Raw genomic sequence first — 14,353 nt, 5'->3', positions numbered from 1 at the left:
ACCTTGTTTGTAGTTACAGCTGTCTCCTCTGTTTTCATTGCCATTTTTTTCAGGCAGAACCACAGATGCTGGCTTTTCTGTTTCATGCATATTTTTACTTGGGTATGTGTACAAAGAAGCCAACAGCCCATCCTCCCTGAGAATGACTCCAGCAAAATACCCAGCTCTGTAATAGCTGTGAGAGACCCAATCTGCACCCATTCTGGGGCTGCTAGAAAGAGGGGCCCTGAGGCCAGAAGGTAATTATCTGACTTACTTGAGAACTGGGATACTCAGTAACTCAGTAGTTACCGAATCCTCATGAACCATAAACTCTTGTGCATGGTATTAACAGCACACTTGTTGCCATAGTGGCTTTCAGCTTGCTTTGCTTCGCTACACTATCTGTAGGTAAAAATAATACGATACTTTGCAACCTATTCCTTTGAAAGATATTAGGAGTGGTGTGGCAAGCAGGACATTTAAATGCTGATAATTGAAGTGTTTTGCAAGTTTCCCTGCTCTTCTTCCCGGTATGAGAGACCTGGGTGCGCATATCCACGTGGATGTATCTGCATGTTGTCCTATGGTTTGCCCAAGCAGGAGAAGAGAGGGCAATCTCATCCCCTAACTGTCCAGTTGCTTTTCACACTGCAGGGGTTACAAAAGAGTGGCCCAGGATGGGTCGCTGAGCATCACCATTTGAGAGCCCAGTGGTAAGAAAAGAAGATAAGCAATTTGCCCAATGACATTTGAGGGAGTGGTGAGAAGAAAGTTATCCCAGCCTCCCCCCCAACTTTGAGCAAAATACAGTTTGTGAATCTTAAAACCTTTTTCAAAAGCAGAAAGTAAAAAGAAAACTTAGCCTTCAAAATGATCATGAGTCACTCCCCTTCAAAGCATTTCCATGGATTTCCTGAAGTTTCCTTCCAGTGTATATTCCAAGCGTTTTTGTGGGGATGATAAATTTTTCCTCCCTCACATTTAATTTTGGTCCATCAGACTGGCTCTCATTTTGGTTTGTCTTCTGGCACTGAAGGCTAATTTGCCTCCTTTAATTGAATGCAGGCACTGCATCTAACATGACAGGCACTACCCACTCAATAATGGGATATTGTCTTTCCCGACTCCTACTTGCCTTAATTAAAAGCAGAGGGCTGACCTCGGCGCTGAACTCTGCCCTGTTCCTCACTAATGCTTTTACACATCGCTTCACGCTGAGGCTCCATGGAGCCCCTGGCTCGCCAGCATCACCCCTTGCTTTGTTGCTTTCCTTTCCCTGGAGGGAGGTCCTGCCTTGCCCCAATAGGCCTGGCCCGAGAAGCAGGAGCAGGTGCATGGGGTAGTACCACTGGGCACATACAGGAGCAGATTGGGGCTGGGTGGGCGTTTCTGTGGGCCTCTGTGTTTCCTCCATGACCTCCCTTTGCTCACACACACGCACTGCCCACCGAATGGGCAAAAATCCATTTTCAGGGAGAGCCCAGTGTCTAATAGATATTCTGAGGCAGATCAGATCTCCAGCCTGCATTTCAGGCTTGTAGACAGGTGGTTAAGCTCTTAAGGCCTGGATGTTTTTTAACTTGTGTCCTCTTACAGTTAATCTCAGACTTCACTGTGAGCTCTTGGGTACCCATCACTTGAATCTGCACGGGACCCTTTTGGGCAGCAGCCTCCAAAGGTGTCTTTGTGAGCTGGGAGGGTACAGCAGCAGCCACCTCAGACTGGCCATGGTGAAAGTGGAACAAATTGCTTCCCTCTTGCCTAAGTACCCCAAACTGAGAGAGGGATGAATGCCGTTACACAGACAGATGCAAACCAGGAGGTGGCGAGCAGCCGAAGGAGTGCTCTCTGCACAACAGGTAATAAGAGGTGGGACAGGGTGTGTGGGGCTGGAGGGGAATGGGGAAAGACCTGGGCTCTCCTTATGCGAGCACTGCTTTGGGAAAAACCTCACAAAAAATCATCTGTCAGTGCAGTCTGTTGGTGCAGTGTGGGTTTTGTTGTAATAATTCGTACAGAGAAGCATTGTGCTTAGCCTGCAGTTTCTGGAGAGAGTGGGATCAGAAAGCTCAGCTTTCCCTTAAAAGCTTTCACTTTCCTGCTTCTAGGGAGAAAGCAACCAAGCGACCTGCATTTACCTGAAAGGATAAAATACAGAAAGCAGATGTGACACCCAGTCTCCACAACAATTTTGGAAACCCCAGAACACCACCTGAGGGGGTTAATCCTTCAGGGCTTCTCTGAGAGAGGTTGAGGTTCTCACGTGGGTCTTTTTGATGTCAGGGTTGACAAGGCAAAGCACAAGATTTGGCTGCTACTAACAGCCTCCCACAGCTTTGCCAGAGAAGGTCAGTCACAAGGTCACGCTCACCTTCTCTCTGATGCTTAACATGATAATGCCTGAAGCAATTCCCTTATCCCCTGCCCTGCAGAAAATCTTTGCAATCCAGGTGCTGGCAGGGAGGCACCTTTCCCAAGACATAAAGAACACAAGTTTGATGAAAGGGTAAAAAAACAGAGCCAGCTGAAGCCAGGCATGCACAACTACTCTAAATACAAGGTGGGGTGTGTGTAGCTTTCCTGTATCCCAGTATGGTTCATGCCCCTGCCTCTGGCTGGTCCTTGAGCCTTGACACCCACCAAAAGGTTTTAATTTTACTGCAGGCACCTACACTGAATGTTTAGGCACCACTGGTATCACCAAAGACTTCCTTCAATCCTTGCTTAACAAAACCAGTCTTGCCTGCATTTCTGCCACCAGACACAAGCAGAGCCCTCAGTCTGGGTGGTGATGAGCTGCTTGGGACAGGCTGTCCTCTTACCTGCTCAGCAAACTGGACCAGTCAAGCAAATGTTTCCCTGGATCTATCCTTTCAGGCTGGTCGGGGGAGCAGAGAGGGTAAAACCAGTGGTATTACCCAAGCAGTTGTGTTACCCACATTTCACAGGGGTGAGAACAGCTAGCTGGCATGCAAGGAAATCCAGGTTCAGATCTCTAGGCAAGATAACATGAGCATAACCCAATTTCTCAATTGCAGTGCTGTGTGTAATAAATACTTAAAGTAGAACCTCTGCAGTGGCTGACAGAAAGTTCCACTTTGGGTGTTTAACTTCCACAAACTGAAGTCCCACCTCCCTCCAGCACTTAGCGATGAATTCGTTTGGTTTCTTTTTCAGCCTGCCAGCTGTGCCTGGGAAGCATCTGAGCTTCCCCTTAGAGATAAGAGCCACGTTTGTTTTGAACCTGCAAAAAGTGACCCTAGGTTGGAAAGACGAGGGGAAGACTATGGTGAAAGTCGGCATAGAGATCATATCAAGCCAGCAAAGATGCTGACTCCAGCAGGAGAACTTTTTGCAACCTATCATTTCTACCACCCCAGACAGGGAAATGCATCGTCTCTGAATCTGCACAGCAGATACACCCAGTCGAGCAAATCATGGGACACAGGAATCACCTCCTGTGTGGGGTGACCTGGATGGATGGCGGTAGCTTCAGTCCCAGAACTTCTCCTAACCCCACTCTGCAGCCCGCTGTGATGGGTATCATGCAACAGAACCAGAATTTCTGCCTCCCTTCTGGGCTTTACACAGTCCCTGGCAAGAGCATCAGAGCTGCAGATAACAAACAGGCAAAGCAACCAGCTTTAATGTTCTCTGCTTGGTTCTCACCCTTTGCTCTCACTACAGCAACCCAGCTGTGAACTTTTCACCCTGAACTTGTTTCAGGTTGTGAGCCTCTACAGCAGACAAGTCATAGGCAGTAAATCCACTTTTCAGACAAAGGCGTCTATTGAGCTATTCCCCTCGGTGCTTTGCTGCAATTCACTTTCTGTCCACCTGCTGCTTTTCTGCCTGCTCAATGTGTGTATCGGCAGCAGCAGCACAGCACCGTCCTGTGGGAAGGAGAGAAAGGGGAAGTGGCTCAAAGAGAGGGAGACCAGAAGATGCCGAGAGAAGCCCCCAGGATGCCTCCATGAAGCCTCATCAGCCCATTTTGAAGCGATACTGGATGTGCCAGTATTTCCTGAGAGCTGAAGCAGAAGTTATTCCTCTGTGAGCTGAAGCAGAGGTAAGTAACAGGCAAGATGTTTGTTTTTGGGTGAAGGTTCCAGACTGTTTTCTACTATTGCTACCTCCTGCTTACTCACTGGAGCAAGTGATGCTGTGTCTGGGAGCCAAGGCAGAGCTCCTTTTGCAACACGTGCACACAGATGGTGGGGTCTTCTGGCCTGGTGTTTTAGGTGCTGCAGGGAAAGGTACCTGGGGCAGGTCTCACTTGCTGCCTGCACCCCCAGTTCTGAGAGTGGGGAGTGTTAGGCCAGGAGGGCAGCTTCCAAGTGCTCTCAGGGCTGCCCCGGTGGACTGGCTCCCTCCAACACAGTCTGGGAGTTCAACTGTGAAGTATTTCTAGTGTCCTTTGGAAATAAATCCCAGCGCTACCTGCACAGGGCTAAACTCTGTCGTTGGCAACTTAATGAGTGTGCAGTAAAATCAGATGGCTTTAAAATTGAGCTAGCTGACGTAACAAGCAGCATGGCTCTGACATGGGTAGACATGCCAGGAGAAAAATCCCGAGTGACATTTCCTGTTTTAGCAGTGAACCTACCTGTCTTTTTACAGTAGCACCCCAATTTGTCACCAGAGGGTCTTTCAACTACACACAGGCGAAGATGTTTTGTGAGAGGTTCATGTAAAATGAAGACATGGCCGTTCGTCTTCCCTCACAACATCCCTCCCGCTTCCATACACCCAGAACACCAGTGTTTCTCTGCCCCTGGTTCACCACAGACTGAAACAAGGCAGCAAGTGGAAGACTGGTTGAGCCAGTAGTAGAGCAGTGTTTATTCATGCCAGGCAGCAGAAGTGGCAGCAGCTTGATGCTCTGCCTTGCTGACTGCTCTTAGAATAAATCAAAGTGATCATTTCCAGCAAGGAAGTTACCACAGATCCCTGCCATAAAAGGAGTAGATGGCTCTTAAAATCTAACTGATGCAGGTGAAAAATGTAAGGATGACTAAATAAGAAACAGCTCTCTTGGCTGATTTCCTATGCTGGCCCTTACTGCTACTGAAAAAAAAAAAACCAGCCTCTTAACAACCCAGGGAAAAATTAAAACCAGCTGAATATCTTTTCTTAGAACACTGGGGTTTGCATTCCCATTCAGGTCAGTCTATTTTGCTGTCAGCTCCACTCTTGGCATGGCACTGGCCCTCAGGTACCAAACCAGGGATGAGGGACAAGTGTGGGTTTATAGCTGCTAACCCTCCAGCCGGAAAGCCACCCTCACGCAGGAAGAATTTACACCTTGCTAAATAGCAGGCTGTTATTCAAGCAGGGAAAGCAAGCAAAAGTGATTTTCATAAGCTAGAGCCCAACTAATGGCACCCAACTAATGGTAAACTGGTGTATGCTAGCTGAACGAGGCTGGTCTCAGTGTATTTAAAATGGAGTCAGATGTAGCTCTTCAGCTAGCCAAGATCTAGCTAACAAGCCTGCTTTAGAAACCAATCACATTTAGAATAAAGCAGCATCCTTCAACCTGTAGGAGGGTACAATGCCTCACAATTTTTCTGCCATAGGAATGAGATGTTGGAGAATGAGATGGAAGGAGAACGACAACATTTTGAACTTTTGAGTGAGTTCTTGCCTCACCCCACAAATCACTCCCCTTTTGGGGACATCTGATGTGGCCAGAGAGAGTGGATGCTCTTAAAACTAAAGGAATCTTAAAGTCTAGAGATATATCAAGTATACCAGCAACTTTGAAGACAAGAAACAAAGGTAACTCACTTCCACCTTCTCTGCCTTTTGTTTCACACATGCCTACTACCCAAACAGAGGCAGAATTCACCACACGAGTGGAAAGCTTAAGGTTTATTACAAAAATACGTGACCTTTGATAGCACTATATATTTTATACATTCATTTAAAATGCTTTTTATCACAATCATTCAAATTCATGATTTCCTAATAACTTCTTCATGCAATCTCTGTGGTTAACTTACTTGTTAATAGAGAATGAGCACCCATAATGGAAAGGTATCTTAGTGAGGGGCAGAAAGCCCATTCAGGAAAGTTTACCTGATCGTCCTGGAAAGTTACAGAAGCAATGCCATGGTTCTATAGCTTCAGCAGATGTCCCCAATTCCCTCTTCCTCCACCGTGGGGGATGGAAATCCAAAAGTTATCCACTAAATGGGCCATGAACCAAGCCTCAAAAGCATGAATAGTTTCACTGTCATCCACCCCCACTCTAAATGATGCACTGATATTCCTTCCACTGCCACACATACAGATTGAACAACTCTAATCAGAGTACTTGTTTTCAATGGCTGAAAGGCCAGTTCAGTTTAAGAAGAAATCCCTGAGATTACACACAGCATTAAGCTCCTTCTGAACTAGAAGGAAAACTGTCACGGTAGGAGAAGTTTTAAATTTCTTGGACTACAATGCTGTCACAATGCTGGTATCTCCCACATTAATGGACAAAATAATGCTGTGCAAGTCACCATCCATTGTGCCATGCTTTGAAGGGGTTTGAAGTAAAAGCATCTGTAGGTAGATTGAGTCTATTTTCTTGGGGGAATGAAGGCGGCACTGGAGTAAAAAGCTCTCATTTCCCTTACTCCCTCCCTTTGAGAAATATAAAATAAAAAAGGGGGTTGGACTAGATGATCGCTAAAGGTCCCTTCCAACCCTACCATTCCATGATTCTATGAAAATGGCATCAGTACTTTGGAGATATAATCAGAGAAAGAGGGGAGGAAAGAGGTGAAACTGAGAGAGCATTGTGTAGGTGTGGGACTGATAACAGGTAGTACTACTCTGAACCACACCGAGGTGGCAGCACTTGTCTCAGTTTATGGCTGATCGCAGTCCAGTGGCTCTAGGTACTCTAGACTTTGGTACTTCCCCCCCCAGTTTGCACTTTAACGTCCACCCACAGGAGTAGTGGCAAGCATCTCTACTCAGACAGGAACCTAAAATTGCTATCCATGGGGCTGAACGCTCCAGAGAAGTTGAAGGTGCCTTCATATCTACTGAAGAACACTTCTGTATCAATACCAGCTTTAAGGAAGTGCAGTTGTACTCATCAGAGTTAGCGATGCAACGGTCCACCCTCCCGTGTTAAAACCAGAAATATACAGCCACTAATCATTCTGGCATGGGAGTATGGTAACATCCTGCCTGTTGCTTAATTGAAGTCTCCTGCACCCTGAAGACTGAATTTATAGAATCATAGAACCATAGAATCATAGAATGGTAGGGGTTGGAAGGGACCTTTAGAGAACATCTAGTCCACCCCCCCTGCAGAAGCAGTTCCACCTAGATCAGGTAGCACAGGAACGTGTCCAGGTGGGTCTTGAAGACCTCCAAGGAAGGAGACTCCACACCCTCCCTGGGCAGCCTGTGCCAGGGCTCCCTCACCCTCACAGTAAAATAGGTTTTTCTTATGTTTAAATGGAACTTTTTATGTTCCAGCTTCATCCCATTACCCCTTGTCCTATCGCTAGATACCATAGAAAAAATGGATGTCCCAATTTCCTGACATCCACCATTTATATACTTATTAATGATATCCAGATTCAGTCACGGTTACTCCACTTCTTCCTCACTCAGTGATGTCAAAGCCTTCTCCTGTAACACAGAAAGAAAACTTAAGGTTATAAAAGCCATGAGGAGCCACATCCTGGTGATTTCAGTTCTGCTGAGGTCAGTCAGCAGGTGTGTTGGCAGGATTTCCTGACCTCACGTGCTATCTTGTCCCAGTTGTCACAGGTTGTACAGCTGCTGAATGTTTCATTTCCTGAAGCACAAAAGGACTAAGGTCTCTATTGCAAGTTACTCACAGCGAACACAGGCAAATGAGCTATGAAGGGCAGCAGCTCAGCACAGTGGCTGGCAAAGGAGCAGGTTGCACGACTGACTTGGAAAGAGGGATATGAAGATCAACAAATGCCTTAGGGAAAGTGGAAGCATACCATACAACAAAGGCAGACTGTATGAACTGCTCTCCCCAGAACCTGTCAACAGCTGACTTCTAGGGAGAAGTATAGGATCAGGACAAGCATGAATTTTGCTGCTGTTTCTCTCAGCCTTCAGCTATTTGTGGTAGAGAGACTGCCTCTGCCAGGAATGGGGTTTTACACTTAACAGCCTTCCACGAATGCCTCCTATTGATTTTTAGACCTATGTAAACAGAAAACTTGCAGCATAGACGATGTCTTGTAGCAAGTAATTCCACAGCTGGAGTACATGCTGCATTAAAGAATACACAGTTGGATTGGATTTGCACCTAGCCTATGTTCATAGAATCACAGAATCTTTAAGGGTTGGAAGGGACCTTGAAAGATCATCTAGTCCAACCGCCCTGCCAGAGCAGGAGCACCTAGAGTAGGTCACACAGGAGCTCATCCAGGTGGGTTTTGAATGTCTCCAGAGGAGGAAACTCAATAACTCATCTGGGCAGCCTGTTCCAGTGCTCCGTCACTCTCACAGTGAAGAAATTCTTCCTTGTGTTTCTTTGGAACCTCTTTATATTCCAGCTTGTACCCATTGCCCCTTGTCCTAACGTTGGACATCACTGAGAAAAGCCTGGCTCCATCTTCCTGACATCCACCATTTACATATTTGTAAACGTTAATGAGGTCACCCCTCAGTCTCCTTCAAGCTAAAGAGCCCCAGCTCCCTCAGCCTTTCATCATCAGGGAGATGCTCCACTCCCTTCATCATCTTGGTGGCCCTCAGCTGTTAGTTCTGTGAACATGTGCTGCTTCAAAGTGCCTTAGGCCATGCACAAGTCAAGTGAGGCAAATCACATACCCAGCCACCCTGTTCCTGAATCCATGGCCTGAAGTGTTCTTTGAGGTACTTTAATCCAAAGCCCAAGACCAGGTTCATAGGATGATTGTCCACAGCAGTAAGTCTGGTGGCAATTTCCATTGTAAAGGCAACTTTCGTGCATTGCACTTGGCCTACTGCCTCATTTTTTGAATCTGCTGAGACATCTTCCAGGAATAGATCAGTGATTCTCCTGAAGAAGGTGTAGGACAGCATGTCTTGGAAACACTGATAGAAATATCTGTCCTTTTTTAGCTGAAAATAAGAGTAAAGATTGGTTAAACTGATCCACTTGTGTTGGAATTTCTTTCCCCATCCCATTGGGAAAGGAGAGCAATTCTAGATAAAACATGCAGTATCGTCTGATCACTGTGTTGGACACCAGAGTTGACAAACTCAACACCTCGCTGCAAAACGTACTTCAGGCTCTGGAGATGACTATGTTTCTTGCATTTGAATGGCAGAAGCAAAGAGAGAGAAAGGACAACAAGTATGACACTGATATTGAGACCTGTAAGCGACGAGTCTTTGGAAGACAGGAGGAGTGGGAGGGTAATACGAAAGGACGAAATGCTGAGGTTACAAGAAGCATGGCAACAGCTACCGTGCTAAGCTTTGTTTGCTCTGTCACAGTCTTTGTGATGCTTCTGTAACCATCTGCTGTAGGAGCTGAGTGTGTCCTCTGTGTGGGAGTATACCCTTATAGAGAGGAAAGGGCAGCTAAACATGAGAGTAAAGGGAACAAGTATCTATATCTTTTAATAGAGAAAACACCCGCTACAACTAAAAGCCTGATGTGGAGGAATCTTCTACAGCTCTTGGGCAGGGCTTTCAAAACACATTCAGGTTTATTTCCCTTTCCCTACTCAAGGTCTCAAAGCTGCAGAGTTTCCCTCACTCCACTGGGAACAACTTATATGTCAAATTCAATGCAAAGGCAAAAGTTTTTCAGGGTCAGTCGCGTGTTCAGCATCCCCTGAAATTCAGCTGGAATGATGTGACTCCTCTTTGAAATGTACAACCCTTTGTTGCCTTTCTCCCCCACCCCAGCAGAGATCTCTGCTAGTTCTCTGGTTTTAAGAAAAGTTTCAGGATGAGTGGTGAAGGTTTCAGGAAGCTCTAAAAGTGGAAAGAGAAGTTCAGGATAGAGACAGAGAATGATAGGTTACAAAGCATTCAACTCCTAAGAGAATTCTAACATCTCTTATGCTCTAACCAGGGTAGCTTCTGAAAAAAAGGAGGAATTACCTTTTCTTCTAGTTGGTCCCCTGATTCTTTTAACAGTGAAACTATTGTTTGTATTATCTTTTCTTCATCTGTTAGAGAAAAGAGTAATATAAATATCACAGCCTTCTAGCAGGATCCAAAGAGCAAACTGTGGCAAAAGCCTTTGTGGCACTTAATCATGGAAACAGCTGCTATTTTGAGGCAAATGCACAGGGAGTTGTGTTTCCAGGCTTTAAGCTGAAGTTCAGTGTTCTAGTCTGCGTGGAGAAAGCAAAGCTATTTCTCCATCTGCCCATTCACTTGCTTCAGTTAAGACTCAAGGAAAGAACAGGAGCTTTAACGTCCCACTGCCAGCCCCTTTGGGCTCTGAGGTGTGTCCAATAACAAGCCAGAACACAAGAGCAGCTTGTGGAAGACCACAGAAGTGGTTTAAAATCAGGAAAAAATATTCTCCTCATCATAAAAAATTGCACCTTCTGCAACTCATTAGGACAAACTCTGGGTTTTCTGGGTTAAAGAAATTGCAAGTATGGCAGAAGTGCTCTTGTAACCAGAAATCCCTGGAAAGCTTGCATTAAAAACACTGCAGACAAGCAGTAGTGATTTTTAACAGAGATTGTTGAGCAGTGCTGTCCTGTCACCAAAGAGGGATTGACGAAGACATCTTTGCACCAATGACTGGGCTTTCACCTTAGAGCCCTAGTGTATTATTCTGCCTCCAGCCTTGCCACTCCTACCACTGCTCTGTCACCTTGAGTCACTGCCTTCATCCTCCTTTTCTCATGTCACAACTTTTTTAAGGATGTTCCCTGTAATTACAATAGCAGGCAGGACTTGTTAAAAGATTGCAAGAGCAGTCCCTGAAGTGGGGGTAACAGAGCAAGAACCAGCAGAGCAAACTTGCTTCTTCATAGGATCCTACCACAGACATCCCAAGTGCTTCCCCTTGTCAGGAGAAAATGCCTCAGTGTGCCATCCCAACCTGACATGGTGTATTGTCTAGGAGCAGGGAATTCTTCAGCCTTACCACATTCCTCACCCTCACTTCCATCAGTGGCATTGCTACAAGGTACAAACTTCAACGAAACATCTGAAGGAGATTCCTGGGATCTGGAAGGAGATTCATGGGATCTGGAAGTAACGAGCTTGGCAAGTTTGTCTGCAATGTGGTTGACATCTGCTGCTTCACCTGATTGAGGAGAGTGGGAAATAAAGAAGGCAATTATTTTTTCCACAAAATAATTCAGTCATTTACTCCTTTACGTATCTCCTGAGGTGTAAGTGACCAGAGGATATCAAGTGCTAAATTTCGCCATGCTGGGGTTTTGCTATTGCTTGAGATCAGCTGGTAATGATTTAGAGATACAAGTAATAACGTACAGCCCTCTCTGGTGTCTGAGCAGCAGCTGGCTATATAGAGGTCATACAGAAGTAAGTGTGAGTGTTGCTCACTAGCATACATCCTTGCAAGCTAGAAGCACGCCATGTAGGAAGAAACGTGAGAATACTGCTCTGTAGGATTGTGAGCCTTAAGACCTCAGTTGTATTACCCATGATTAGTTCACCTGTAGGTCCAGATTTAGAAAGGGTGACGTATTTGAGTGCTCTTTCCTTCTTCTCACAGGCTGATCCCAAGCAAAGGAGAAGCAGACTTGAATTCAGAGGCACTTCTAGCAGAAGAGCTTCTCATGTCCTTGATGCTGTTGTATTAAGCAGATGTACATACTGGGAGAACTGAGCAACCAGACTGGCTTTATTCACCTTGTATAGTGACCCTGCTCAGCACCCTCACTGGCTGAAGGCATCACTCAGTGAGGGGACTCCAGCAGGGATCTTGCTATAGCAAAGACAGTAGGAGTAGCTGTTGCAAGGTTTGTTTCATCTGAAAGGTACTCTTCCTTACGATTCCCCTCACAGAGCTTGGGATGCAAAGGTCAACCTCTGCACCACCACTGGCAAGGGGAGGGGCAGTTCCTGCATGACCAACAGGTACTGAGACAAGCTCAGCAGTGGCCTGGCCCATAATGTGTAAAATTCACGAGCAGAGTTCATTGTGAGGGCAGCAAGGGTGAACGCAGCCTAGAAGAATCTCATTTCCAGGCTGGTGAATCAACACCAAGACATCTTCATCCCCTCGTCCACCTGCCAGGACCTTCTAGGAAGGGATGCATGGCTTTGGAAACCTCAGATTAGGTACCTGGCCTTTGATTTAGATGGGTAATCCCCAAAAACACCCCTATTTGCTCCAGAATGACTGACCAAGCTTACAGTGCGGCTGTTAGCAGTGTAAATGACAAATAATAACATTTTAGGAACTGATCCGTCAGTCTGCTGAAGGAGAGGTAAAGCTTGGATTTGAAGCCAAACAGCAGCCCTGGGGAGATTAATTCTCAGCACAGGGGGGTTTTACCTCAAGGCCATGCTGCTACCTGTGCTGCAGGGAACATAGCAATGTATTGTCACGGCCAACAAGTGAGTGCACCCTGGGATTTGGCAGCAGAGAGAGTTATGGTCTTGATGGGCAGGAACTGGCCCAGGTCAGTTAAACTAACCTGGGATAGGGCATTAGGCTGGAGAAGTCAGTGACCAGTGATTTTTAGAAATATTTTTAAAGGCAGTGAAAGGGGAGAGCAATCACTGTGGCACCAACAGTATCAAGCTGGGACAAATTAAGCAAACAGCCCCTTCCCTTATCTGTATGAAAACAGTATGGCAACCTATCAAATACTGTATATGGAAACTTAATGGGGATACCTCATCCTTCTCTCTCAGTCTTTCATGAGAAGTTATTAGCTATTATCCAGAATAGAAAAGGCAAAATCTCATTGCCTGCAGTTCAACACCTGCCTGCTGGCCTGCTGCTCTTGGGGCTTGCTTTGGGTGTTGGGGTACAAGATGTTCATGTGGATGGAATTCCTAGATTTTGGACCTACTGCCTCTTTTTCGAACGTGAGAGAGAGCAGGTTCAGACTTAATGTAATAGCAACATGGAAAGGAGTCCTGGATAGCTCCAAAAGGATGTTTCCATTTTAGACACATGGTGGGGTGATGTGTCCCAGAGACACAGGGCTCTCTGTGCTCGGGGCTGGTAACTGCCAGCTGCTTGGCACTAGAGTTTCAAGCAGAATCTAGCACTTCTGTCTTGTGGAATATTTATTGCACAATAAAGCTCCTTGAATGGGCCTTCAAATGACTCTTCTTCCTTGATTTTAACGTGGAGGTCTTTAATTTGACCACTGTGTTTTGTTTTCTTTCTAAGCAGATGTGAAAAAGACAGTGTTCAAAAAAAAAGCCCAACCTGATATGATACCCCCCTATGATGGAAAACAGAAAAGCCAGTCACAAACATGAACCTTGTGTGTGCAACCACCACTGAAGATCTGGCAATCTGTCTTCCTAATTGGAAATCAAAAGAGCTAGCATAAGGGGAAAGAAACTACCTTCCTCCTCCTGCCTTTCCACAGGTCACCAGCCATTTAAACTATTTAGAGAGCTATAAAGACAAACAACAGAAGGAAAGAAGTAAGACATACTTGTTTGATGCTGAGAATTCCCTTCTTGAAGGCTCTCAGACAGTACCTCATCGCTATGCAAACGTTGTTGGCGTCTGAAGAAGAATGACCGTGTTTGGGATTGTGGTTCTGTGCTGTAGTGAGAGCAAGGTGGAAAATCTACTAGCGAGTATTTACTTAGCGGTTGCTTTTTGATGTCCCGTTGCATCCCAGGGCCTTGTAAAACTATTTGTCTTGGTCCATCTTTATTCCCTTGGTTGACAAACTTTACTTTTCTCCTGAAGGAGTATGCAGCCTCATTTTTCAGAAGTCTCTCATATTTACTAACAGACAATCGCCGCTGGGCGTAGGCCATTAGGATCTGGTATTCTATGCTGTCTTGCTCATCATCTTCCAGGAGTATTTCTTCCACACTGACATCACTTGGCAAAGCCATCTTGGTTCCTGCAAGAACATATTCTTAGTTTCAATGGCTTAAGGAACAGCTTTTTTTTTTTCATGAATACTAGCCAGTACTTGATATTTCTACAGAACCTTGCACCAAACACCTTACAAGCCTCAGTGATGTGAAGGATATCTAGACAGAGAATTTGGTTACTGAGTAATACCTCAGGTGGCAATCAAGGCGATCAAAGAATGACATGTTGCTCATGCACTTGGTGACTTAGTCAGGAAAGATGAGGAAATTCAAGGAGGAGTCAATGCTCAGGTTACAGTGCAGGAAAGGAGGAAGGCCTATAACAATAACAACTGATTCTTGGAAATGGTAAGAGAAATGATTTATCAAAGCA

At 45.6% G+C, this 14,353-nt stretch overlaps 1 protein-coding gene across 1 annotated transcript; it reads right to left on the bottom strand.

Moving 5' to 3' along the window:
• Window positions 1–7,578: 7,578 nt before the first annotated feature.
• On the bottom strand, window positions 7,579–13,998 carry BCL2L14 (BCL2 like 14). The gene is made up of 5 exons (XM_062010082.1): window positions 13,584–13,998; window positions 11,081–11,239; window positions 10,072–10,139; window positions 8,806–9,078; window positions 7,579–7,620 (listed from the first exon to the last, which is right to left on the bottom strand). The coding sequence occupies exons 1-5, from the start codon at window positions 13,996–13,998 to the stop codon at window positions 7,579–7,581; spliced, it is 957 nt and encodes a 318-aa protein (XP_061866066.1).
• Window positions 13,999–14,353: the final 355 nt, after the last annotated feature.

This window comes from Colius striatus, chromosome 1, assembly GCF_028858725.1.
Source record: "Colius striatus isolate bColStr4 chromosome 1, bColStr4.1.hap1, whole genome shotgun sequence".
Taxonomy (NCBI): Eukaryota; Metazoa; Chordata; class Aves; order Coliiformes; family Coliidae; genus Colius; species Colius striatus.
The sequence above is the reverse complement of the archived record's forward strand: the minus strand, read 5'-3'. Positions and strand labels throughout refer to the sequence as shown.

Coding starts and splice junctions, on each gene's coding strand:
- BCL2L14 (XM_062010082.1), bottom strand. CDS start 13,998: ATGGCTTTGCCAAGTGATGTCAGTGTGGAAGAAATACTCCTGGAAGAT. Junction 9,079..10,071: donor GGGACCAACTAGAAGAAAAG/GTAATTCCTCCT, acceptor TCTTATTTTCAG/CTAAAAAAGGACAGATATTT. Junction 7,621..8,805: donor TTCAGGAACAGGGTGGCTGG/GTATGTGATTTG, acceptor TCTGTGTTACAG/GAGAAGGCTTTGACATCACT.